General features: G+C 42.9%; 2 protein-coding genes across 2 annotated transcripts; both read left to right on the forward strand.

The window, feature by feature from the left end:
• Positions 1-183: 183 nt before the first annotated feature.
• LOC130126350 (kinesin-like protein KIF3B) lies at positions 184-6,809 on the forward strand. Its single transcript, XM_056295829.1, has 8 exons — positions 184-1,596; positions 1,683-1,784; positions 2,156-2,278; positions 2,637-2,755; positions 3,468-3,591; positions 4,871-4,972; positions 5,425-5,600; positions 6,124-6,809. Exons 1-8 carry the CDS (start codon positions 184-186, stop codon positions 6,281-6,283), a joined length of 2,319 nt encoding a protein of 772 aa, XP_056151804.1. The 3' UTR covers positions 6,284-6,809.
• Positions 6,810-7,203: 394 nt separating this feature from the next.
• asxl2 (ASXL transcriptional regulator 2) lies at positions 7,204-26,107 on the forward strand. Its single transcript, XM_056295828.1, has 12 exons — positions 7,204-7,474; positions 8,899-8,981; positions 10,148-10,256; positions 11,188-11,317; positions 15,199-15,317; positions 16,594-16,705; positions 17,779-17,925; positions 18,315-18,475; positions 19,225-19,321; positions 19,464-19,569; positions 20,355-21,222; positions 21,329-26,107. The coding sequence occupies exons 1-12, from the start codon at positions 7,418-7,420 to the stop codon at positions 23,216-23,218; spliced, it is 3,879 nt and encodes a 1,292-aa protein (XP_056151803.1). The 5' UTR covers positions 7,204-7,417; the 3' UTR covers positions 23,219-26,107.
• The last annotated feature ends 782 nt before the right edge of the window (positions 26,108-26,889 follow it).

Below are 26,889 nucleotides of genomic sequence, written 5' to 3' on the forward strand. Positions count from 1 at the left end.
TATATTATATTTTTTTTCTTCCTCTTTAAAATCCACCAAACGCTAAACGCGAATTAACGCCGGCGCACCTGCACCGATAAGGGAGACGCGCAAGCTTGCGGAACGCCGCGGACTCTTCCTCCGCTCCTAGGTCGGTGTGTGCTGAAGGTTCTGGAGACCGGTAGGCGCATTTATTTGAACAGTATGTCCAAAACAAAGCATTGTGAGGCGGTGAGGGTGGTGGTGCGCTGTCGGCCGTTCAGCAGGAGAGAGGAGATCGCGGAGGGGGCAGGCATACTGGAGGTGAACGTTAAACTGGGACAGATCATTATTCGCAACCCGAAGGCGCCACCTGATGAGCCCATGAAAACCTTCACCTTCGACGCCGTCTACGACTGGAAATCCAAACAAAGCGACATTTACGATGACACGGTGAGACCGCTTGTGGTGTCCGTGTTGCAAGGCTTCAACGGGACCATATTTGCCTATGGGCAGACCGGGACAGGTAAAACGTACACGATGCAGGGCGTCTCAAACGACCCGGAGAACAGAGGAGTTATCCCGAATTCGTTTCAGCACATCTTCACGCAGATATCCCGAAGTCAGAATCAGAAGTATCTGGTGAGGGCGTCCTATCTGGAAATCTACCAAGAGGAGATCAGGGATCTGCTGTGCAAAGACAACAACAAGAAACTGGAACTCAAGGAAAACCCTGACTGTGGCGTGTATGTGAAAGGCTTGTCGTCGGTGGTCACCAAAGATGTCACGGAGATTGGACATGTGATGCACATTGGCAACCAGTCCAGGTCTGTAGGGTTCACCAATATGAATGAACGCAGCTCGCGTTCTCATGCCATCTTTGTCATAACAGTGGAGTGCAGCGAGGTAGGGCCAGATGGTGAGGATCACATCCGTGTTGGGAAGCTGAACATGGTTGACCTGGCTGGCAGCGAGCGCCAGAGCAAGACTGGTGCCAAAGGAGAGCGACTGAAGGAAGCTGCCAAAATCAACCTGTCACTTTCAGCACTGGGGAACGTCATCTCAGCCTTGGTGGATGGCAAAAGTAGCCATGTCCCATACAGAGACTCGAAACTGACCCGTTTGCTCCAGGATTCACTGGGAGGTAACGCAAAGACGGTCATGATAGCCACTGTAGGTCCATCACAGAGGCACCACGACGAATCCCTAACAACGCTGAGGTATGCCAGCAGGGCCAAGAACATAAGGAACAAGCCTCGGATTAATGAGGATCCTAAAGACGCCCTGCTGAGGGAGTTCCAGGAAGAAATTGCCCGTTTGAAAGCACAGCTAGATGAGCGAGGGATGCTGGCAAAGGAGAAGAGGAGGAGGAGAAGGCACAGCAAAAGACTGAGTAAAAGTATGGCTGGTATGGAGGAGGAGATCCTCATAGAGAAGGACAAGGAGATGTGGAAGGCTCTTGAGGAGGAGCGGGATGTGGACCAGTATGTGGAAGAGGACAATGACATTGCCCGGGTTGTGACCAATGCCTTTGCCGACCAAGAAAATGCTGAGGAGTTGAAGCAACTAGATGAAAAAAGCATGGAAGATATGCAAAAAGAGCAAGAGGCCATTGGGAAGATCATCGAGAAATATAAGGTACAGTACACGTATCTGATAACAGGATTCAAAAACAGAAAAGAATTCCACATGAATAATTCATGACATCATGTCTTTGTTCTCAGGCTATGGAAAGCAAACTGTTGGTCGGGGGGAAAAACATAATTGACCACACAAATGAACAACAAAAAATGCTGGAGCTTAAGCGGCAAGAGATTGCAGAGCAGGTAAGTGAAGCCACAGCTGAGCAAACTTTTATGTATTTTTCAGCAATGTGAAGCTGGAGATAACATCTTGACTCTCAAAATCGATTGAAGCAATGTCTTGAGATCAATCGTTGTAATGGTTCCCATGCTCTTGTATTATTAACTAGCTGTGCATCTGCAGTCGTGCACATGTTAATATCAACACATCCTTCTTTAGGCTGGAAAAAAACCTATTTATGTGTTGTCAACAGCAAAATGAACACTGATATAACATATGTTGTATATGTTACCGTGAAACGTGAGGCAAAGGGTTGTTTTCAACATTGACACAAGCCTCCCAGGGCAGCACTGTTTGTGTTTAACCTTAAGGGAGTCCTCTCTTTGCTTCGTAGATAAGACGAGAGAGAGAAATCCAGCAGCAAATGCTGTTGCAGGATGAGGAAACGGTAGAAATGAGAGAGACATTCTCCTCATTACAGCAGGAGGTGGAACTCAAGACCAAGAAGTTTAAAAGGGTAAGATGACTCACCAGTATGAGCTAATCATTGACCCCACCCCAATATATCACAGCAGCAATACCTATATATATATATATATATATATATATATATATATATATATATATATATATATATATATATATAATCTCCCAGGTAATCTGATTTGTGCCTCTCAAGAGAGCGCTTTCAATTTACAGACAAAATAACAGGCACCAGTGCACATTATATTACTGTGCATATTACAGTCTGCTTAGATCAGGAAGTTAATCTGTTTATCTCTGTTATGCCTATATGAAACGGTTGTTGTCAAACGGTAATGTGGTTATTCAATGATAACCCAACACATTAACAGACTGTTCTCCCTTTTACACAGCTATACACCAAACTACAGCTGGTGAAGGTAGAAATTGGAGACGTCATTGACGAGCATGTCGCAGTCAGACAGGAGCTTGAAGAGACACAGAATGAGCTCACCAGAGAACTTAAGTACAGGTGAACACAGATGCTGGAGGTTAACGTAATGGAGTGTCCCGTTAATCATTGTTTGTGCCATTGCTGTCTCTGTCGTGCTCACAAGTCCCGACACCATACTTGACATTCAGCGTGAGGGCGGTTTGTCATCTGTGTCGTTGTGAATATGTCTGGGTGTCACCCATCATTGGAGATTTGTGGACTTGTCCGTTTTCTCTGTTTTGGATTCCACAGAGAGAGAAAAAAAACATAAAACCCAAATGTCTAAGTGCTGTTGTGGTGGTCACATTCCAGCTGACAAAATGTATAATTCAAGATTCCTTTATTTGTCATTTATGTGTACTTGCATACACAAAAATGCAATGTTATTCCTCCCGGTCCAAAAAAAATTTACCTCAAGGGGCTTTACAGCAACACAACATCCTGTCCTTAGACCCTCGAATCGGATAAGGAACAACTCCCTAAAAAAAAAAAAAAAAAACCTTTAACAATCAGCAGCACTTGAGTTACAATAAATATAAATATCAGCATCAGAATAAAATATCCAGTATTCAAGTTGCCCAGTCTCACAGGGGCCAATATATATATATATATATATATATAAAAAGAGTTTAGTGTTGAAATGCCCACAATAATAATAATAATAGAATAACGATCAACCACATTGTGATGAGTCTTGCCATGTTTGGCATGCATTGAGCAAAGGGATGCATACATTTGCTTTGTGTTGCAGATATCTCCTGATTGAGAATTTCATACCACCCGAGGAAAAGAACAAGATTATGAACAGACTGTACTTTGACAGTGAGGAGGACCAGTGGAGGTTTCGACCTATCATACCATCTGAGAGGTCGGTGGTCTTATCTCACAGATGTTGAAGTAATGATACTACAATATGTGCACCAACACCCCACTGCCAAAGACACCAAGAGTGTCTTTGGCAGTGGGGTTCAGAAACCCCCAGCGGGCATTGCAGGGGTTTCAGGCAGACCCCTGCAAAATGAGAATAATTTAAAGGGCGACACTTTCTGTGTTCTTTCCCGGGCTTCAAATGGAAACGCCCACTCAGCTGCTAGCAAGAAGCAGTGACGCAGGTTAGCACTGATGCCCCCCCCCACACACACACGCACACAGTTCACTGAGTGACGAAAGTGCAGAAACCTACATCAGGTCACATGGGAAAACGTTTTTAGAAGAATTTAGGAAAATAGCATTTTGACACTAAAACATACGTACTTTGACCAAAATTTGAATTTTGGGATTTGAATATATAGGGAACACTACTGGGAAGCCACAGAATGATGCAAAAACCTCAAACACACACAAATAAATGGACCCACCCTTTAAACTATCCTAAAATGTATATCATTAAAAATAATCCCAATTAGAGAATATGTAATAATGAGTATTGTTATCGTCTCACTCCTTAAAAAGTAAAATGAAAATTTTATAATTCAGTACTTAATGAACAACAAAATTACCCTTTATATGGTTACACCTTGGAACAAGTCATATCTGTTATATTGTGGGTGTTTCTGAACTCCCGGTCTGTGACAATAAATGCTGTAGACAATTCATGGCTTGTTTCAGTAATGTATTGTGCAACATAATATAAATATACAATCTTAGGGCTGGGAATCAGAAGGGTGTCTCCTGATTTTATATCACAGCAATATTAAATGTTATAAGTATTGCTGTTCGATATTACAGTTGTTTTAGTTTCCACCACTCTTATCTGCTGTAAACTGTGAAAACTGCAATAATCCATTGAACTTGTGTGCAATAAAATGCATTTACTTTAAGCCCCATGTATTGCAAAAGCTTAAAACATCCACATGCTTCCCCGAGTCCACATTCAAACAATTCAAATTCAAACGTTCAGAGATGTTGAAGTTATTACATCAAACATCTTTATTGTGCTTTAGCGTTGCAGTTCAGATATTAAAATTGTCAGGGGTGTTTGTGTGGCAGGCAGTTGTGATGAGTAGTTGAGATTACAGGGGATATGGCTCTGATTGGAAATGGGTCACATGCAGTGCTAGAGGAGAGGTCTGAACCACCGAACCACATCAGAGAATGGGAAACAGATTTACAGCCTGTCCTTTATTGTGTCTTTATGCCAGATCAACCACGCAGGTCAAGAGAAGGCCTACCTCGGTGGTTGGATACAAAAGACCAATCAGCCAATATGCACAGATGGCTGTAGCCTCAGCGGCAGGGGCGCCATCCCGATACCAGGTTGGTGCTTGGCTATTCACTAAGAAAGTAACATGTTTTACATTTTAAGGTTTGAATACTAGTTTTTAATGTACATGCAAGGTAAATATTTGACAGCTTTATTATCATGTTTAATTTTGTTATATGCATGCAATCTGTGTAATCTCTTTATATTGAATTTTTGGGATCTAGTTTATAAAAATGCTTCTTTTTCTGGGATCGCCCAGTCATTTAGTGGAAAATAATGTTGCATTCATAATTTAAGACTTGAAATGATCTTCTATAAATATATAATGTCCAACAGGAAACATAAACGATGAAAACTGTGCAAAATGTTAGCATCAATATTTTTTCTTTCAGAAAAGGAAATTTAGAAAAAAATATTTTTCCTGGATTTGATGGTTAACAGATTTTATCACTCACAGCTTTTAAAACCGAGGTCCCTCAACCTTTAATCTCCTCCATCCTCACAGGCTGAGAATATTATGCTACTGGAGTTGGATATGACTCCACCAACGATGTTCACCTTGAACCTTAACGGAGCTCACTTGGAGAGGGCGTTCACTCCGAGGTCAATGAGGGATCTTCTGGTAGATGTTCAACTTAGGGAGAAGACCCCCGCGTCACGAGTCAGGAAGTCTCGATCCTGGTGAGGGAACGTGTGTCCCGCTTTACATCTAGTAACTCAGTCTGAGGGGCATAAGAGTACATGGCAAGACCGACTGCTGTAAAAGCCAATGTCCATCTAATCAAATCATTCAGTCTGGTACTGAGTCAAAAAAACAACAACATTGTTTCGTCCAATTCAAGTGAAAAGCAAAACACGAGATGAGATAAATTAATCTGTACAAAGCAGATGAACTTTTGTATGATTTCCTTGAATCGAGTGTCATTTCAGCAATTTGCCTTGCGATGTGCCCTGTTCAATCTGCAACCAAGGCTCTGAGGTTACTGTTTCAATACAAATGTGAAGATTGTTGAATGTTTTATTAAGGTAAATTGTTCAGACCTAATTTTGGGCAATTTTTTCTTTTTTTTTGGCAGCGTAATCCTCATGGCACCCATATGTTCGATCAGGTCTACCTGCCGAAAAATAGTTTTAGGCTCGTACTCCAACTCTTCAGCACTGTGTAACCAAATCATTTATGAATCTGTCTTTACTTTTGCAACAGGTATCAGGCACCACAAACATCACACATCTCATCATCCTCATCCTCCAGCTCTCTGACGTCAGGATCACAGTGCCTCGCTCAACCTGCGAGACAGAGACCATCCTCATCCGCCTGTCAGCCACTGGGAGGTGCCATTCACACCAGCCCTCAAGATGTGTGAATGCTTAGTGCTGGTCTCAGTTTAAAGTGGCTCACATGGCTCAAAACTGGCATAAGGGCCTCAAACAGTGGTGGGGAAAGATGATGATTATCATCACCACTTGATTTTGCTTTGATTTCAATTCATTTTTGAAGTAGGCGATTCAATTCTGTAAGCATGTATTTGGTACAGCTGGAGAGATAAAAGTCTCATCCTTTATTCATTTGCAGACACTTGCAAGTCAGTTGAGTACTGTAACCAGAAGAGCTCTTGAACGCTACCCTTTCCCATTTGCCCACTTTGTTTTGCCAAATATTGCATAAAAGTTAGTGTCCCTTGGCTCATTGTGGGCTCCAGCTACAGCAATTCCAAAAAAAAAAATCATAAAAAAAATCCAACAGTCAGATGGTCTCAACTATCACGAAACCAACTATGTGCTAGTCTCTGAAAATGAACTTGTATAATTTTTTGTTGAGGCAGCGACAATTTACGACCGCTGGGTTTTTTAAGATTGGAGGAACGATATGCAGAGATCTGAAAATCAACCCCAAAAAAAGAGAAGTACACCCAACACATGGGTGCAGCGTTAGAGGAGGAGGGAGGGAGCAGTGGGGGTGTGGGGGGTAGACCGTTTTTTTTTTTCGTTTTTGTTTTTTATAGACCGTGTTTCATTCATACGCTACAATTTTCAGGACAAATTCACTATGAATGATTTGCTGCTTCCACCCCTCGTTGTTGCAGATTTACTTGTGAGCCACAGTGTGAGGAGTAGTGCCGCATCGCTCTCTTGATTAGCTGCCTTATATTTCGTACCGTTGAGATTGTGCAAGATTCATCTGCTCACACATCGGAATAAACAGAATGACATGACTCTTCTTTTGCTTTCTGTATCTCCCCAAGATGTAACGTGCGCTTTCGTAACATGTGATCCTTAACTGCAGGATGGCATACAAAAGCGCTTACATATGATAAGCACTCCGGTTAACTCCGACGTGACAGCCATACAGTAAGATGACGTCTCCTCTTGGGGGTCACATGACACTCCTTACTGTAAGTCCAACATGGCAGACGGAGGGGCTCTTGCGCGGCAACTAACGCAACATTTCAACTGAAACCCCAGAGCAATTTAACACTACCCCGCGGTGCACGGCAACGATGAAGGAAAGGCAGAAGAAAAAGAAGGGGAGGACGTGGGCAGAAGCCGCCAAAACGGTATTAAGGGCGCTTTTCGGGCGCCGTTTGTTGTGGTTGTTTTTCCTCGTACAACTGTGTTTATGAGTTCATGACCCGCTGGTGCGGACGAGACGCTGCGCACACGGCGCCGGGCCTCCGCCGACGGTCAGACACCGGGGAGGTCCCGTGTCATTAGCTAGTCTTAGCTCGTCATGTGTGAGTGTTTTGAAATCAAGTGTGTCCGAGTTGTGTGCACCCAAAACACATCGCCAAACCTATAGTGTGTGTGTGTGTGCGTGTGTGGGTGTGTGTGTTGTGTCTAGACGGTGCACATGACACGTCTGTCACGAATCGAAGTCGGCCGAAGTAACCGTGGGGTGAACGCGTCGTCTCTCAGCTGTGCTAGCCGCCTAGCTGCGCTAGCTCCAGTTCAACAAGTTCCAAGTAACTAACCAGCAAAATGCACCGATGTGCGCCGTGTTCGTGTAAACGTCGGACTTTCAGCGTTAGCTGTGCTCGTTCTAGCTAACCAAGCTAATGTCAAACATAAGCCAGCCTGTAGGTGAGGTGATAGCTAGCGCTAACGTAGATAGTTGCCACCAGAATGCGGTATCGAATGGCTAGCCCGGTAGCTATGTAGCGTAGCAAGCTAACGACCATAGCAACCGTCGATGTCTCTGACGTTATCCGTCTTAAATTATTTCACGCAGCGGGCCCTTTGGTGCCTTCGTTGTTGTCTTTAAAACGTGGTCTTACCTTCGGTACATAACATTACACAGGCAGGGTTGTTCACCCAACAACTGTACATTGTCGACTAACGCTAATTTCAGGACTTTTTTGGAGTGGGTTGATCGAGTCTTGTATTGATCGCAAAACATAGCAAGGTGTTGACAAAAAATAACCAAAAAGTTAACCACGGCGGAGGTTTCCTGTTTCTGTAACGTCACTGATGTTGACTGCCTCCCTTGGTTACGTCCAAATATGGCTGCTGCTAATGTGTCAGCAAACCAGTTTTTTGAGTAACCCGTCATGCGGCGTTTATTTATTTAATTTTTGTGTTATCAATGACTGACAGGACGAGTACCCTTCTGTTAAGACTAAAGGCGCCTACCTAAATTTAAACATTAATGTAAAGCGGTTCCCGAGATGCAAAAAGCCTTCTCAATAACCAGCTGTTAGTCATAACGAGCACGTGTTGAATAAGCCACCACTCTAGGGCTGCAGGGCCCAGATGACCAGTGGTAGACCAGAATCAACATACCATTTCCCATTAAAGTCCCTTTCATTTAGAGAAATCTATTGTGTTTGGATGACTATCAGCCACACACTCCGTACCCACAGAGCTTTTAGGCACCTAAGATTTTATCTCAGTACATACCATCATTTGAACTTTGTGGTCCACTTATGGTCTTTAGTATACTTTGCAACATGTAATTTGACATTATTTTATTGTGACATTTCAGGTTTTAGAGAAATACCCAAACACGCCTATGAGCCATAAAGAGATCTTGCAGGTGATCCAAAGAGAAAGGCTGAAAGAAATCAGGTAAAGAATTCTCTCGCTGTCCTCAGTCAGTAGCTCTGTCACAGTAAATATCCTTCTCACAGGAGTCACAGCACCATGAGAGAGCTATACATCCTTCCTCCTCTTATGGATGCTCATATCATGTACTTTCATTTTACTCGTTCAGGTAGTGGTTATGATGTAATTCAATTTCTAATTATTTCATTTCTTTTTGTTTCATTATCACTGTTGACATCCAGAAGGTAAGAAAAAGCTGGCCCCACTCCCCCTTCTTAACAAACTCACCATGATGCCCTATTATTTGATTTTTACCTTTTGCATGTTATTAACAATAACATGTCCTTGGTTCAGTTGCATAAAAACAGACTATGACTTAGACCTATAGTCACCTTTTTCCGATATTTTAAAGACATCTGCTTCCACCTGTTGCATAAAAATAAATTACTCAGAGTGTAGTTTTTAGTGGAACAAATTGTCTTGCATATATCTATCTGTCTATCTGTCTATCTGTCTATCTATCTATCTGTCTATCTGTCTATCTATCTATCTATCTATCTATCTATCTATCTATCTATCTATCTATCTATCTATCTATCTATCTATCTATCTATCTATCTGTCTGTCTGTCTGTCTGTCTGTCTGTCTGTCTGTCTGTCTGTCTGTCTGTCTATATCTATATATATTTCACAAAATGTGCTTTTACATTTGTTAAATTGCTGTCAAGTGTGTTCCTGGCATTCAGCAAATTAACAAACTTAGATTCTTACCTTCACCATTATTACCGTAATAATGGCTTTAACCCAAGCTTGCCTTGGGAAAGACTTAACCTAACTTTTACATCTGGAAATAAACTTTTCTTGACTTTATGCAGGTCTTGGTTTTTATGCAACAGTCTTGTGGTCCGGTGTAATTAGAGGATTTAAGACCAGCTTAGATTAATATCAAACCAAGTTTATGCAACTGATCCTTTACCATAAAGTAAAAGTGCCTCCCGATGACACCGATAGAAATTTGAGCTGAAGTCACGGATTTCCCTTGACTGCATGGTAGCCCCCCACCCTGCAGATATCAGAACAGGCTATACACTCCTCACAATATCCTCCAGGTTTTCTTGTTTTGTTTTTTGTTTTTTTGTTTTTTTAGGGGGGGCAAAACAATGTAATTTGTGTTTCTCTCCTGTGATCTAGTGGGACCTCACCTCTGGCATGTCTGAATGCAATGCTGCACACTAACTCTCGTGGTGAAGAGGGGATCTTTTACAAAGTCCCAGGCAGAATGGGAGTCTACACATTAAAGGTATATCTACTACTACTTTCGGCTGCTCCCGTTAGGGGTCGCCACAGCAGATCATCCGTTTCCATCTCTTCCTGTCCTCTGCATCTTCCTCTGTCACGCCAGCCACCTGCATATCCTCCCTCACCGCATCCATAAACCTCCTCTTTGGCCTTTCTCTTTTCCTCTTCCCTGGCACCTCCATATTCAGCATCCTTCTCCCAATTTACTGAATACACATTAAACACACATACACAAATACACATTAAAGGTATGGCGGACAATAGAAACATCTTGCACCGTTCTGCTTACAAGGTCTTAGATGGTAAATGTACCTAAACCAACATATGGGAACTTTAAAGATGGTTCATAAACATTAGTTTCCCACATGTAGTTTGACATGTAGTAGCTACATGGGCCCAGCAGGGTATATGTGAGCTTGTGATGTACCCAGTATGTGGTTACCCCTGTCAGCATTACAGCGTTATCAATTCATTACAATTCAATTAATTTTTTTTTCTTCATTTAACATTTCGTTACCAAGGGTTGGTTTCTTTTTCAGCATTTAACTAGTTACACATATTCACACTTGGGAGCTGTCTAGTACAACCACAGTCTCAAACTGTAGACCACTGAACAGCTTCATTGGAGCCATTGGGAGTTGGGTGTCTTGCTCAAGGGCTCTTCAATTGTGTCATTCCCCTCCTAGACTTTTTCGCAACCTTCCGGTCACAAGCCCTTTTCTCTTACCTTTAGGCCATTGCTACCCACACAAATTTACATTTTACAGTGTGTCACAGAAATATGTGTAAGTGGACATAGCCAACATTGCACCAGGCTTAGACAAATATTCTGGAGGCAAATTATTGAGCTCAGTAGGGTATTTCCTCATTGTCTATGCATCTAAAGCATATACTTGTCCCCCCCCCCCCTTTTATTTGATTTTCTTTTCTAGAAGGACATCTCGGATGTGGTGAAGGAGCTGTCTGAAGAGGGTTCGGAAGAGAGCAGTGACAATCTCTCAGATTCCCGAAGCACAGAAAGTCTCTCTCAAGAGGGCAGGAGGGGGAGGTGGAGACGACGAGGTACTGTGTCCAGCTAACAGTCACTAGAAAAAGAAATAGTGTTGTATCCAGCTAAAGCTGGGTGCACACGACAAGACTGAAAACTCTTAGCTGAAAGTGGAGAGCATGCACACAAACTGACGGCTAGCACAGGTGTTTTGTTACTCTGTTGTAATACGTTCACCATAGCCAAAAGGGTAAGTGTGGGGAATAAACACATTTAACTATAACTTGTATTATCTTGCTGACTTGACATTAATGTTATGTCCTCCAACCTCATAGCAACTTGCATTATTCAACATGACACTGATTAAAAGAACAGTTGACGGCACCTGGGTGGAGTAGCGGTCTATTTCGTTACCTACCAACATGGGGATCGGTGGTTCGAATCCCCGTGTTACCTCCAGCTTGGTGGGGTGTCCCTACAGACACAATTGGCCATGTCTGCGGGTGGGAATCCAGATGTGGATACGTGTCCTGGTCACTGCACTAGCGCCTCCTCTGGTCAATCGGGGCACCTGTTCAAGGGGGAAGTGGGGGGAATAGCGTGATCCTCCCACGCGCTACGTCTCCCTGCCAAAACTCTTCACTGTCAGGTGAAAAGAAGTGGCTGGCGACTTCACATGTATCAGAGGAAGCATGTGGTAGTCTGCAGCCCTCCCCGGATTGGTAGAGGGGGTGGAGCAGCAACCGGGACGGCTCGGAAGAGTAGGGTAATTGGCCAAGTACAATTCGGAGAAAAAGTGGGAAAAATCCAAAAAAAAAAAAGAAGCAAAAGCTTGTTGATTAGTGGTGGAAGTAACAAATGAAATGGTTAATGTAGATACAGTGTAAATGTTTGTGAATTGAATATTCAACTAAAATTGTCAAAATGATTTATTTAAAAATGCTTTGATTAAAGCTGGTGATCTGATGAAAACATAGCTGTTTTTATTATTCATCACCAATTTCTATCTTTCATCAGTTATCATTTAGCTACAAAATTAACCTTGAACATTTAAGGGAAGCCCTATAAGGGCTGAATTTCCTCACAAATGGAGTGGTGATGAAAATGAATGTGAAATTAAAAACAGCGATCTAAAAATGAATGTGAATTGTAAAAGAGGGTGATAAAATGTTAAGTGACTTGATACGTTTATCATCAGCTTGAGTAATATTTCTTATAATACATTAAAATGTTGACCGGAGTATATTTTGCTGCGATATTACTTTTGCGAATCAACAAAATTACTTCTGCAGAATTACTATTGCTGTCAAATGAGCCTAGCTCTATTACTACTACTTTCGGCTGCTCCCGTTAGGGTCACCACAGCGGATCATCTGTTTCCATTTCTTCCTGTCCTCTGCATCTTAATCTGTCACACCAGCCACCTGCATGTCCTCCCTCACCCCATCCATAAACCTCCTCTTTGGCCTTCCTCTTTTCCTCTTCCCTGGCAGCTCCATATTCAGCATCCTCCCAACATACCCAGCATCTCTCCTCCACACATGTCCAAGCCATCTCAATGTTGCCTCTCTTGCTTTGTCTCCGAACTGTCCAACCTGAGCTGTCCCTCTAATGTACTCGTTCTTAATCCTGTCCTTCTTTGTCACTCCCAATGAATATCTTAGCGTCTTCAACTCTGCCACCTCCAGCGCCGCCTCCTGTCTTTTTGTCAGTGCCACTGTCTCCAAACTATATAACATAGCTGGTCTCACAACCATCTTATAAACCTTCCCTTTAACTCTTGCTGGTATCCTTCTGTCGCAAATCACTCCTGACATTCTTCTCCACCCACTCCACGCTGCCTGCACTCTCTTCTCCACCTCTCTTCTGCACTCCCCGTGACTTTGGACAGTTGACCCCAAGTACTTAAACTCAAATGAGCCTACCTCACTTTTCCAAAAAAAAAATTTCAGAGGCGAAAAAAGCACAAGCTCCAATCACATAGGGGTCGGGGCATTTTTTAAGTGAAGACGGGGCATCTGGGTAGCGTAGCGGTCTATTCCATTGCCTACCAACACAGGGATCGACGGTTCCCTACAGACACAACTGGCTGTGTCTGTGGGTGGGAAGCTGGATGTAGGTATGTGTCCTGGTCGCTGCGCTAGCACCTCCTCTGGTCAGTCCTGGGGGGGTTACTGGAGGGAATAGTGTGATCCTCCCAAGCGCTACGTCCCCCTGGCCAAACTCCTCACTGTCAGGTGAAAAGAAGTGGCTGGCGACTCCACATGTATCGGAGGAGGCATATGGTAGTCTGCAGCCCCCCCCCCCCCCCGATCAGCAGAGGGGGTGGAGCAGCGACCAGGACAGATCGGAAAAATAAGGTAATTGGCCAAGTACAATTGGGGAGAAAAGGGGGGGGGGGGTGAATGACACAGTGGTACAAAGACCTAAACGGATAAGTCCAGTGATGTGCACCCACTAAGGTTGTTAAATACTGGAAAGAGCAGTGAGCCAGATTTTGTGGCTAAACTTGTCAAAAATTCCCAGTATATGCACTCAGATGTTGGGATGACGATATGAAGTGCTGTATCACAGGCCAGGCAATGAGTAGACAAGTGTTTGCATCTAAATCAAAACATCCTCCTATTCATCCATCCATCAATTTTCCTGCTCGTCCAGTCAGGGTTGCACCTAAGTAAACCCAGTTTTAATGTGTTGTTACTTCATTCTCTTCCTTGTTGTGTTTACTATTCAATGTAAGATATTCAAAATGAGGGAAATGCACTCATACTCATTTCCATGGCTTTTCTCAGTATAAGCCCAATCCAGTAGCAGTCCACATTGCAAAGTATTTAGAGATAAGTATGACTAAAATATGACATTTACCTATCTTTTTCTCATCCCCAGAAGAGTTATGCTTGCATTTACAATCTTTATTCAACAGGGTAGGCTAACGGTTCACACTTCCCTTTGTTTTCAGTAACACCCAACTTCACATGTGAACGCCTACATATCTGGGACTCTACAACTACAGGCTACCATTGAGGGCACTTCAACAGCATTCGTTGAGAGAAAAGGGCGCATTAATCAGTTCTTGCCCCAACATTACTGTAAATAGGTCATTAATAGCCATCCAGAACATACACTGTAGCCCTCATAGCCACAAAAAATTAAAAAAATCACAACCTCCTTTGTTTCCAGGGATTCATTCTGGTGGGCATAATTTTCAACGCTACTAGTAAGTAAATTATAATGCAGAAAGCCTGAGCAAAATTCATCATCTACAAAGTCTCCAATTCATTGCCAGTTGGGCACCCTGTGTGATGATGACATCACAGATCTAATCAGTAAATCTACTGCTTCTATCTCGAAACACAAATATGGCCGTGAACTAAAGGAATGAAATGATCTTTTGGTCAAGTATCAATCAGTTTGTTTTCCCCAGGGCAACGCTCTCATCATGGCTTCTGATATGCTCTTTGCACATTATGAGTGACTGTTAAAACAGGAAACTGTTTTCTCAGTGGGACTCATGACCACTTCCTCATTATGAACAACTAAGAAAACTGGCAAACAAGTTATTGTTGCTGAGCGTAGAGTGGAAGTTTGACTCCCAAGTCCTCTTGGTTTTTTTCTTTTAATGAATCAATGCAGAGAACCAAGAGGTCAAATGCTAATGAATCGAGCACAGAAGAGAGACAAGTTGCACAACTACGGTATGTGGAAAAGATGCCCTACAGGGTTCCAGAGATGAGGAAGTAGGCAAAGACTTGGTTCTGAGTTATCTCTCTGTCGACTTTCTCAGGCTTTTTCACTAATCTCATAGTTAAAAACTGAAATGTAATATGCCCCTTTGTGTGTGTTGGTGGTGTTCGCTTTCATCATCTTAACAATAGTGTTGTTTGCTTGAAGTCTGTCTTCCTCCCCTCAGGAGTGCTATTTTGAAACCAGCGCCTTGTGCTTTTGTATCTCACAGTTCCCTCCAAGCTGCAGTCGCAGCCCTCGTCTCCGCAGCCTCGATGCTCGTCGCCGTCTGTCCCCACCAGCAAGCTCATCTCTCCCTCCCAGAAACACAGCAAAAAAGCTCTGAAACAGGTACTGCTCTACTTTTTTTTTTAAACTAAAATGTGCTCTTATTTTGCAGTGTGTTAATAACCTATTTAATATAGCATGTGCATTGTTTATGGAAATTCCATCAAATGCCTAACTTCACCCTCCTGTTTGCTCAAACACTTCTGAGTAATCCCCCATCTCACATGTGCAAACACACACATTTCTCTCTCTCTTACTTTCTTGTCGATTGATCTAACCATCTATCTATCTATCTATCTATCTGTCTATCTATTTGTCTATCTATCAATCAATCTGTCTCACTCTCATAAGTCAAGCACAGAATTATGCAAGGTGCAGCGTTCATGTAAAAGACCTCCAAAGTGAGTCTTTGGCTTAAAAATTACTCTCTCTTGTATCCAAGATTGTAAAAAGATATTGCCGTGTACTCCCACTGTTGCAGACTTGTTACAGTATAATAACCTGGACTTATTTAATTCTTCACTTGCGTTTCTGACAGCTTTTATCTATTGATTCATTTAATACTTAAATTCATGTTTTGAATTTTGTTTTTCAAATTCATCCTTGCTTAATGTTCAATAGGCATGCATTACACTTTTTCACATCCACTTCCCTCCCCCTTACTTTTAACAGTTTACTTGTTGGTGGTTATTTCAAAACAATGAGGTGTCGGAGGGGGAAAATGCCTGTTGCTGATTTTATTAATGTTCTCATAATCCAGCCCTTCAACATTTTCCTGTTGGCTGCCTAAAACCTTTTGTGTTGCATGTAATTGGATTGGATAGACTGATTCATCCCATCTGTGCTGGTGTGAAGTTTTCAGCCTTGTAAGAGCACATTTATGTATTTGTTAGGCTAAGGAAACCCTAGTAAGTTGTAGAGTTGGCTAAAATGTCAAGTATCGTAGAGAACTGTTGTAAAAATGTTCCCTCATTTCTCATACATTTATTTTTTGTGCATTTGTTATTCATTTCTGAAGAGAAAAATTTGCCTCCTTCTCCATTGATTTTCTGTTTTTGAGGTGATCAGACTATAGTTGAAAGATTTACAACAGGGTGTCAATTTGTGACTAAGTTATGCAACACACATTTCATTGCAACACCATTTTTTCAACGGTTATTTAACCAGGCAAGTAGACTGAAAACAGGCTCTTATTTACAGCGATGCCCTGAGGGAGTAGTAACAGGCAAGGGGGTGTGGACTTACACACATTCACCCGGTCACGCGGGCGTTTTGTTTTGATTGTTTCTTATTGTTGTCCCCTTTGTTCCCTTTTTTTAAATTTCTGCTTGTTCTGTAGGCTTTGAAGCAGCAGCAGCAAAGAAACCAGCGGAGACAGGGGGGGATGCCTGCCACCTCCAGCCCTCGACTGCTTCTGAAGACAGTGGCTGACAACATTACCGCAAAGACTGGTATGTGAACGCCGTTAGGTTGAGAGACTTTCAGAGAAATTAGAAGAATGCACCCAGCTTTTGTAGTTGCTGCACAGTCGGCTAATAGAAGTGTGCCGTTGTCTTGACACTATGTTTTTTCTTTGTTTAGCTTTTGAGCCTCTAAAATGTGCTATACAAATAAATGTGCCTTTCCTTGCCTTGCCTTGCCTTTGAGATTGGTTTACAGTCATCTTTTTCACTGTATTTGTCACATGATATTGCATCCATTTTTAACAATAACAATGCATTGGCTGTTTGGATGCAGCTGGCTTGATTTTGTTGCTTGGTATTTCGTTCAGCAAGAATTTATGTAATTGCAAAAAGCATCATCCATCCATCCATTATCCGAACCACTTATCCTGCTCTCAGGGTCGCGGGGATGCTGGAGCCTATCCCAGCAGTCATTGGGCGGCAGGCAGGGAGACACCCTGGACAGGCCGCCAAGCCATCACAGGGCCAACACACTATTCTATTCTATTCTATTCCTCTTCTTTATTTTATTTTTTTTAATAAAAAGTCAGGAAGCAAACCATTATTGTGCTGTCAACCGTAAAATCGTTTTAAAATCAATATATTTGAAAAAGATGGTGTGGCCTGGGTTAGTTTTCATCAAATCACTAGCTTTAATCAGATCAGTTTTAAATAAATCATTTTGACAGTTTGAATTGAATTTTCAATTCGCAAACATTTGCATTGCATCTACATTACCCTTTTAATGTGTTACTTCCACCGCCAATAAAAAAGCTTTTGCTTTGTTTGTATTTTGCTATTCACTTACTCATTTTTCTTCAGCAAAGCAATCAGTCTGCCCACCTCAACTGTTCTTTTATTCAGTGTCCTGTTGAATCATGCAAGTTGCTATGAGGTTGGAGGAAATGACATCAGTGGCAAGTCAGCAGGATAATATAAGTTATATTGTTACATGTGTTTCTTATTCCCCACACTTACCCTTTTGGCTATGGTGAACGTATTACAGCAGAGTAACAAAACACCTGTGCTATGTGTAATTGCAAGGCACTGTATCATTCTCCAAAATGACTTGTGATTGGCAGCATCAATGTGGGACCTGAAACAGTCAGATCGCTGTCCTGCAAGCCCTCAGAACTCTTCCTCCAGTTCCTCTTCCTCTACCAAAACAGACCTGTGTCATCCTGCTGGAGCCAGGAAGATAACCCAGCGGTCCAGTCGTCTTAGCGCACGTAAGTGAACATGTCCAAGTCAGTTTGGGCTTGGCAATACAGTAGTCAATTTTTTTTTCAAGTTAAGTCAATTTATTTGTACAGCCCATCCATTATCAAAAATTACAAATTTGCCTCAGTGGACAGTAATAGAGCAGTAGTATTCAATTTTGTGCCATGAAGGTTCATGTGTATGCAGGTTTTCTTTCCAACCAAACACAACACCAGCTGATTTTACTGATTAACACAATTACAGCCAGAAAGGAGGACTAATCAGTGAAATCAGCGAGTGCAGCGTTTGGTTGGAAAGAAAACGGACCTCCATGGCACATAATTGAATACCACTACAATAGAGGGACATATATGGAGGTCTGTCAAGGCTCATATCCTTCCACCCTGCTGTTTCCCAGGGCAGCTTAAACGCACTAAGTGTGAGATAGACGTGGAGACACCGGACTCTATTTTGGTGAACACCAATCTGCGGGCAATCATCAACAAGCACACCTTCTCTGTGCTGCCTCCAGAATGCCAACAGAGGCTGCTTAAGCTTCTGCCTGAAGTCGACCAGCAGGTTGGTCTGAAATTATACATGCTTCACGTTTGGTTTGCGCAATCTGCTGTTCGATATACAGAGTGTTAATGGGAATGCTGGTGGATCACAATTTGCTCATCATTACTTTATTATTGATTATCATTACAAGTTTGACTCCGGCATGCAAACTTTATCATGTACCATCACCTGTCCCTCTCTCACCTCATTCCTGTCTATCGCCATTTAAGATAAAAGTTTTCTATTACTATAGCCACGTAAGTTTACACATATGAGAAATTTGACTTAGTTAGATGTTCATTATAGATTAAAATGAAGTATACAAGGACATTGTATTAATTTAGGCAAACACATTATTGTCATAAAAATGCGCAGAAGTACATATTGGCCCCGTCTTGAAAAAGTGATACTAGATTGATCACCAGAGAGGATATTAACAAACTAATAAACCAAAAAGCTAGGCGTAGTAGAATGTGGCAGCATCTTGTCACGTCACACGCATTTCTTCGTATCCAGTAACAATACTGGGATATCTAAACGTATGCATAGAACACATTGATACATTTAACACACTGATGCAATGAGTTCTCAGTAAATGCTAAAGATTTATTTGTCTAGATTTTTTGATTGTAAATGTTTAATTGAACATAGTACAGGAGGAGTGAATGTCAATCTGATATTGCTACTCCATAATGGCTACTGTGTAGTGTGTTGCTAATGATGATGGTTGTGAAGATGACTGTAGTAATATCTCTCATTCCTGTGCTCAGGCTTGTATGGACGGCCTTCTGAAGGTCACCAGTTCCGCCTTGAACAACGAGTTCTTCACATCAGCAGCACAGTCGTGGAAGGAGAGGTTGGCTGAGGGTCAGTGCCACTGCCTCCAAACAAAATTAACAGAATTTATTTTAATATAACTCTTCACAAAGGGTCAACATGGCAAAGACAAGCAAATTTTCTACTCTTTGTTCCACCTAATGTCTTTTTTTTTTCTTTTCTTTTTTTTCAGGCGAATTCACACCTGAGCTGCAACTCAGAATGCGACAAGAAATTGAAAAGGAAAAGAAAGTGGAGCACTGGAAGGAGACCTTCTTTGAAAACTACTATGGTGAAAAGTCAGTTGTCCTTCATTATGAATAAAAGATGAGAACATAACACTAAAGTCATGCTGAAAATTTTCTGTACTGATTCTATCATCTAAGTTTCAAGTCAAGTCAATTTTATTTGTATAGCCCAATATCACAAATGACAAATTTGCCTTGGGAGGCTTTACAGCAACACAACATACTGCCTTTAGACCCTCACATCAGATAAGGAACAACTCCCTAAAAAAAAACAACCCTTTAACAAGGAGAAAAAATAGGACGAAACCTTAGGGAGAGCAACAGAAGAGGGATCTCTCTCCCAAGACGGAGAGTTATCGTTAAGATTAACCTTAACTTAAAATGTGGACAATCAATTGGCTTCTCTGTTACTGCCAATGTAGCGTCTTTTTGTGTTTTTCATCAGTTATTACATGGCTTCATAATAAATTTAATAACTTAAAGAAAATGTTATTAGTGAGTGTCATAGCCATCCAAAGGTAATCATTTGGATATCATTTCCAAAGTTAAAACTGCCTCAAATTAAGGGTCTTAAGGCATAGATATAGAAAGGCATCCAAACAAAACATAAAATGCTGTAAGAATATTTTCATCATTGTTATTTCTTAAAATAGTAAAATGAAGATGTAATACATGCCTATGTTTCAGTCATGAATAATGATAATCAAACCTCATTTCAGACTGAAGCCATTTCAAAAAGTTTATTTCCACTCTTCACACCATTTTCCTGCATGGCTCTTTCTATCTTTGTCTATCTCTCTCCCACCCTCTATCTTCCTTTTCTTCCCTACATGCAGTTCTGGGCTCAGCTATGAAGAATCTAAAGAGCTGACAGAGGCTGATCTGAATCAGAAGCCTGCCGGTCCTCAGCCCCCATCTCAGCACATAGGACCTGCAGCTCTTGTACTGAACGATCCCAAGGGCACCAAGGACAGCAGCCAGGCTGCTTCCGCTGTGTCTGCTGCCACTAAGAGGGATATGAAGCCAACAGCATCATTACCACAGGAGCAGCCAAAGACACAGTCCGCTCAGAAAGAACTGGGCCCTGCCGCGGAGCCTATGAAGACGCGTCGCTCCCAGCAAGCCGAGGATCGAAAACTGAACAGAACTACACTGTCTGGGCCAGCCCCGCCAGTGTTGGCTCCTCTGGCAGTGGCTCCTCTGGCGGTGGCTCCTCTGGCGGTGGCTCCTCAGGCAGTGGCTCCTCTGGTGGCAGCTCCTCCGGTGGCAACTCCTCCGGCGGCAACTCCTCCAGTGGCAGCACCAGCAGTTGAGAGATTGGTGAGAGGAGAGACGGGGGTTAGTGAGCCTGAGAAGGATCATCAGGAAGAGGTGAAGGAGGAGAATACGGACCCTCCCAACTCCCCTGTCAGGAAGAGCTCTCCACCCAAGGCCAGTTCTGAAGACCAGCCAGTGCCTGTGGGCAAGTCTGCTCAGGAGAGAGAAGAGTTTGTGTCTGTCAGCCCTGTGCTTGCTGGCTCCACAGAGTCACAGAAAAGGAAGCCTCCTAGCGAAGCTGAAGGTGAAGTGACACCAGAGAAAAGACCCCGCATGTCTTCTGTTTCCTCACTATCTTCAGTCTCCTCTGTATCGCCTCCTGCATCATCCATCTCTAGCCCATCCACGCCGACTCCAGCAGCCAGTCAGAAAGTCCCACCACTCAAGGTAAAAAGACATTGCTGACCTGACATGTTTTAATTGATATGACAGATGTTTTTACCTCACTTAAATAGGTAAATGCCTATAAAGTCTCTTTCTTCCTACTTTCCAGATTCCAGTTTCGCGAATCCTTCCTGTCCCTGTGTCACCAAGCCAAGTGTCACCCAGGACACCCCTCCCCACACCTCTTGGCAGTCCAGGCCGCACCGGGGCACGCACTCTGGCTGATATCAAAGCCAAAGCTCAGCTTGCTCGTGCACAACGAGCAGCTGCGGCAGCGGCAGCAGTAATGTCAGTGTCTAAGGGTGCAGTACCAGGCCCAGGCCCAGGGGGTGGCGGTGAGCAGACATGGCCATCCCCCAGCACCACTCCCAGTCCTACATCCCTACTACCAACCACCAGGTCACCAGCCACCTCCAACAGCAGCCAGACCAGCACGCCTCCCTCCCACCCACTGGATTCCTCTGGTCAGCTAAACATTGGTCAGCCTCTGGGCTCCAACACCAGTAGAGCTGATGACAAAAAAAGAGGCTGCTCAGATGGTGCTATCAGTGCAGGTGCTCATGGCAGTCAAAGGACCTTTGATTCATCAGCAGTGCATCCAACTCTGTTACCTGCACATGGAGTGAAGGGACAGGAAATTGTTTCTTCTGGGTTAACTGCCAGGGCCAGCTCCTGTATCCCTGCCAACAACCCACTGGTCACTCAGCTTCTGCAGGGAAAAGAGGTTCCCCTAGACCAGATCCTCCCAAAGCCATTGGCTAAAGCAGAGGTCAGGGTGTCGGGATTGCCCCCTACTTACAAGGGTAAGTTCTCACACTCAGCCCCAAGCGGTGTTGACGAGCACAGGTCTGACAAACAGATTTCCAACCAGCTCACCATAGCAGGACGAGCTGGGGTTTCTTCAGAATACACACGACATCAAAGGGAGCTGCCCGATAAGGAGACCCAGGAACAAATCCTTCAAGCTCTGATGCAGAGGAAAGCCCAGCAGAGTCAGCCTTATGGGGGCATCGGGCCTCAGCCCTCCCAGTACACTGCCCACCAACTGGGACATGTGGAAGAGCATCAACATCAACCCCGGTTCTCTGTAGGTCTCCTGGGCCGTAAGAGGATGCTCAGGCCTGCTATGACTGGACATTACCTCCTGAATGTGTCTACCTATGGCCGAGGGTCGGAGAGCAGTAAAAGGTTACACCAGTCTGTTATCCCAAACACCTCTGTGTCCAACCTGAAGAGGGAAAACACAGAATGTGAGGAGGGAGCTAGGGAAGAGGAACCAGCCCGGAAACTCCTCTGTCCTGCTCCCAGGGTTAAGATGGAGCAGCAGGGGTACCCTGTAACAAAGTCTGACGAAGTAGTGAGTTTTCAGCACTGCCAGAAGGTAAAGACTGAACCTCTCCCCTTCAGCTGTGGAATCGAGGACAGTACAACTGGTCTCGATGGCAGTGACGCCACCACCAGAGCCAAGGACAGCGGCCCCTTTCCTCACCCACACCGTCAGCACCTCGAACTCTGCAATACCAATCAAGGAAATTCCGAGCCATATCTTGTGACGCCCCATGTGGGAATTGACCTGGGCCACCAGCGACCGGCTGCCTTTCAATCCCAGAGAACGCTGGATAATCAGGAAGCCGTGGGTTCGTGCTACAGTGGCACCATCAGCATGTCTGTACCTCATGCCATGAACCACGGTGCAGCGGGCACTGGCTCGTCTGCTGCTCTGCCCGAGGCCGATAACAGTGGTAGTGTCCATGGGAGCGTGATGTCTTTCTCAGTGACTGTCACCACCATACCCGCTGGTCATTCATTGGACCCTGGTAACCAGGGAGAGCCATCGCCAGAGCAGTCTTTTATGGAGGGTTCTGGGATGGAGGACGTCCAATCCAAATGCTACTGCCGTCTGAAGGCTATGATCATGTGCAAGGGCTGTGGAGCCTTTTGCCATGATGACTGCATTGGTCCCTCAAAACTTTGTGTTTCATGTTTAGTGGTACGATGATATTGAGAGTAAAAAATGATAATTAACATAAAACCATGGTTTGTTTTAAATGTATTGCACAAAGCAGAACCAGGTCATTCAGAATCAATACAAAATCACCCTAGGTGGAAAGCACAATAGCCATACAGCAGCCAGCATCAGGTTGCTAAAGGAAGGATGATAATTTACACTGGATGAACCATTCTTTCACCAAAATTTGCGAAAAATTTGTTTGCTTTGTGCAATTTTGTAATGTTGATCAGTTTGATTCACATGGGTGGAGTTTCAGATATTGGACAAATGTAAAATATGGCAATGTTTTGCACTTGCTAGGGTTAGTGTGATATATTTTTTTAAAGATACGTGTAGTTTCTAAAAAAAAACAGGTGGGGAAAATGAATGTTGCTATTTTTGTAGAACATAATGACTGCGTTGTGTTTTAGACTGACACTTTTTATTTTGGGGCCTAAGCTGTTATGGTTTAAAGGCAAAAAAGGGCGTTGATGATAATCATTGGTTGTGGAGTTCCTCCCATGTGGCATTTCTACACAAGTGGCAGGGAAGCACAACTTCAAGCAACTCTTTTATATAAAACTGTACTTTTAGTACAGAATACACTCAGATTTCAAAACCAGAAAAGAAAATCTATACTTTTAAAAATAGTATATAAAAAAGAATTTTGAATGCTTTATAAGGAGAAAAAAAAACATATCTGAGGATTGCACATCGCCTTGTTTTGAATTACCATCTGGGTATAGAGTAGTAATAATGTACAGCACTCACACTTAATTAAACATGGACAGGATAAAATGTTCCATTATGAAAAAAAAAATCTGTGTTCCCTTAGAGAGGAGCAAGTTTAGATCTTTTCCATCCATTTCAGGCTAAGGTCATGTCCTCGGTCACTCGCTCTTCGTGAGCCCACATCACCCCCTCGGAAAACCTAGGTTGTAGATATTGTCTGCTGTGGTGTCGATCTTCTCACCCATTCATGTCCGTTAAGATAAATATTAGCAGTGAAGAACTGTAAAAAAAAAAAACAGGAAAAAAAATCACTCAAGGTAAAGATAGAAATCGAAGATTATTGTTCCAGTTTTATTTTGCTTTTTTTTTTTTTAATTTTTTGTTTGTTTTTTTGGGGGGGTTTTTTGTTTTTTGTTTGTTTGGTTTTTTTGGATGTCTTGCACTGTAAATATCTGCTCACTTGTATGGCTAGATTTCTTATTCTCCTCATGTAGCACACCACGCTTGAGCATATCCAGCTGTTTTATGACACAAAAGATTTATACTGTGGATAGAGGATTGAAGAACAGGTAGAAATGATAAACGCTAAGAGCTGCATCATAGCACTACTCAGCATCACATGCTTCAGTTACGTCAGTTTGTTTGGAGGTACAATGTAATACCAACTCGAGAGGGGTGCGGAAACTACACTTTAAATGGCCTTTTTTCCAATGTATTATCCCACGACCAAATGTTTTCAACTTCGAAGATACTTCAGATCAGCGTATTTTGTACTTAATGAGGAAGCACCAACATAATGTTAGTGGAAATAATTACGTTTGGAGACTGGTATGCACATTGTGGTGTTGCATCCTTACTACACTTCGATCCAGGGAGAGTTTCTGTAGCTTTTGATGCAGTAATATTGTTTACTTTCAATACTTTGCCTGTGCAGATACACAAGTTAATATACTGGAATAAGGCGGTTGTGTTGTAAAGTGATACCTCAGTATGTTTTCATGCGTGTGCATGCTGGTGGAAAATCAAAATGTCACTAATATTCTGAAGTTATTGAACTGAGGTGCAAAAGTTAGGCCTATATTTTAATAGCAGTTGTTTCCATGGTAACATGCCAAAGTCACCTTAAAAAGGCAAAGTAATCAGATCTTGTTTTTTGGTGTCTGACTAGTTAAAGTAATATATTTTAATATATTTTAATATTAAAAATCTATTTGCTAATTGTTTTTCAAATCAACAGGGTATTTACTTCGATAATATATCGGCTGTCCGCTTTTCCTGCGATTTTGTTTGGACTGGACAGACCATTGTATGTAGAAAAACTACTTTTTTAATTCGAATTGCCCAGGTACCTGATTCTGTATGGCCCTTTTCTTTCAGTAGAGCCCGTTGTCTGTTTTTCCATTGAGGTCTTATCCAATATTTGTATCCCACGAGTCATAAGCTTGTTTAATAACTCTGGGGCATTGATCCTTGTCAGGATTTGGGGAAATAAAACATGAATAGGTGTTTTTACTGCACTAGATCGAGATGGGTGGAGAATTCCAGGCTCAGTTTTATTTGTTGCAGGGTGGTTGGTTGGTTTTAATGGGAGATGACTTATACGAAAAATCTTTTTTGGCTGAATAGCAGTGGTCTCAATGGTTTCCCAAATTTTGTAAACATGTTCAAATTTGATTTGATCCCCTTAAATGGTTAAGTCTTATTTGGTTGAATGTCTTTGTTGTCTTCATGATGCAACGTTTACCGCTCTGGAAACTGCTGGGGACGGGATTGCACTGGGAAATAAACCATCCAGTCTACAGTATAACAAGCCCTAAAGGCAGCTGACACCTCGGAGGGGGTCGGGAGGGGGTTCAGGCAGCCCTGCTCATCGCCCCTCTTCTCTTCAGTCATTAACTTTTCATAATTACCGTTTTGTGCGTCGTTTAGAAGTGTAGGCCATTGAATTGGCTGGGAAGAAAATAATGTCATGGGCAATCGGAAACATTTTGAAATGTCACATATGTCGTAAGGGTGGATTTTCTTGTCTGTCCGTGTCATTTTCTCTGTTTTTGGATTGTTTTTAAGTCTCCATTTAAAATGCAGGTGAATGTAATATAGTTTTCAGCACTTGTAAACAAAGTGTATTTTATCAAAAGATATATAGGCTATTATGAATAAATAACACAAGGTAAACATCTTTGTTCTGCAGTGTTTTTTATTTGGGTTGAACTTGGATATATCACTCATTCTGTGTGTTTTGTTTTTTCCCCTCTATTATGCTGAAGAGACACATGTAGTCCATACAGTATTGTAATGCATTGCTGTCAGGATTGCAAAAAAAACAAAACAGGCCAGCTACTACTGGTCCACAACACTGTGACTACCACAGGTACATAGAAAAACTGTCATCACTTATTCTACCTCCCCACTGGCTGACAATTAGCACTTGAATAGATTAAGATTCCCCCCCTTTTTTTCTAACCAATTGTACTTGGCCAATTACCCCACTCTTCCAAGCTGTCCCGGTTGCTGCTCCACCCCCTCTGCTGATCCGGGGAGGGCTGCAGACTACCACACGCCTCCTCCGATACATGTGGAGTCGCCAGCCGCCTCTTTTCACCTGACAGTGAGGAGTTTCACCAGGGGGACGTAGCGCGTGGGAGGATCATGTTACCCCCCCCCCCCCGAACAGGCGCCCCGACCGACCAGAGGAGGCGCTAGTGCAGCGGCCAGGACACATACTCACTTCCGGCTTCCCACCCGCAGACATGGCCAATTGTGTATGTAGGGACGCCCGAGCAAGCCGGAAGTAGCACGGGGATTCGAACCGGCGATCCCCGTGTTGGTAGGCAACGAGATAGCCCACCACGCCGCCCGGATGAGATGTTAAGATTTCGACCCATTTATTAATCTTCTAATGGACTTGAACCTGTCTACATAATCCATAGATATGCTGCCTTCCTGGC

This window comes from Lampris incognitus, chromosome 16 (genome assembly GCF_029633865.1).
Source record: "Lampris incognitus isolate fLamInc1 chromosome 16, fLamInc1.hap2, whole genome shotgun sequence".
Taxonomy (NCBI): Eukaryota; Metazoa; Chordata; class Actinopteri; order Lampriformes; family Lampridae; genus Lampris; species Lampris incognitus.

Coding starts and splice junctions, on each gene's coding strand:
- LOC130126350 (XM_056295829.1), top strand. CDS start 184: ATGTCCAAAACAAAGCATTGTGAGGCGGTGAGGGTGGTGGTGCGCTGT. Junction 2,756..3,467: donor ACCAGAGAACTTAAGTACAG/GTGAACACAGAT, acceptor TTTGTGTTGCAG/ATATCTCCTGATTGAGAATT. Junction 5,601..6,123: donor GTCAGGAAGTCTCGATCCTG/GTGAGGGAACGT, acceptor CTTTTGCAACAG/GTATCAGGCACCACAAACAT.
- asxl2 (XM_056295828.1), top strand. CDS start 7,418: ATGAAGGAAAGGCAGAAGAAAAAGAAGGGGAGGACGTGGGCAGAAGCC. Junction 7,475..8,898: donor GGGCAGAAGCCGCCAAAACG/GTATTAAGGGCG, acceptor GTGACATTTCAG/GTTTTAGAGAAATACCCAAA. Junction 11,318..15,198: donor GGGGAGGTGGAGACGACGAG/GTACTGTGTCCA, acceptor TGTATCTCACAG/TTCCCTCCAAGCTGCAGTCG.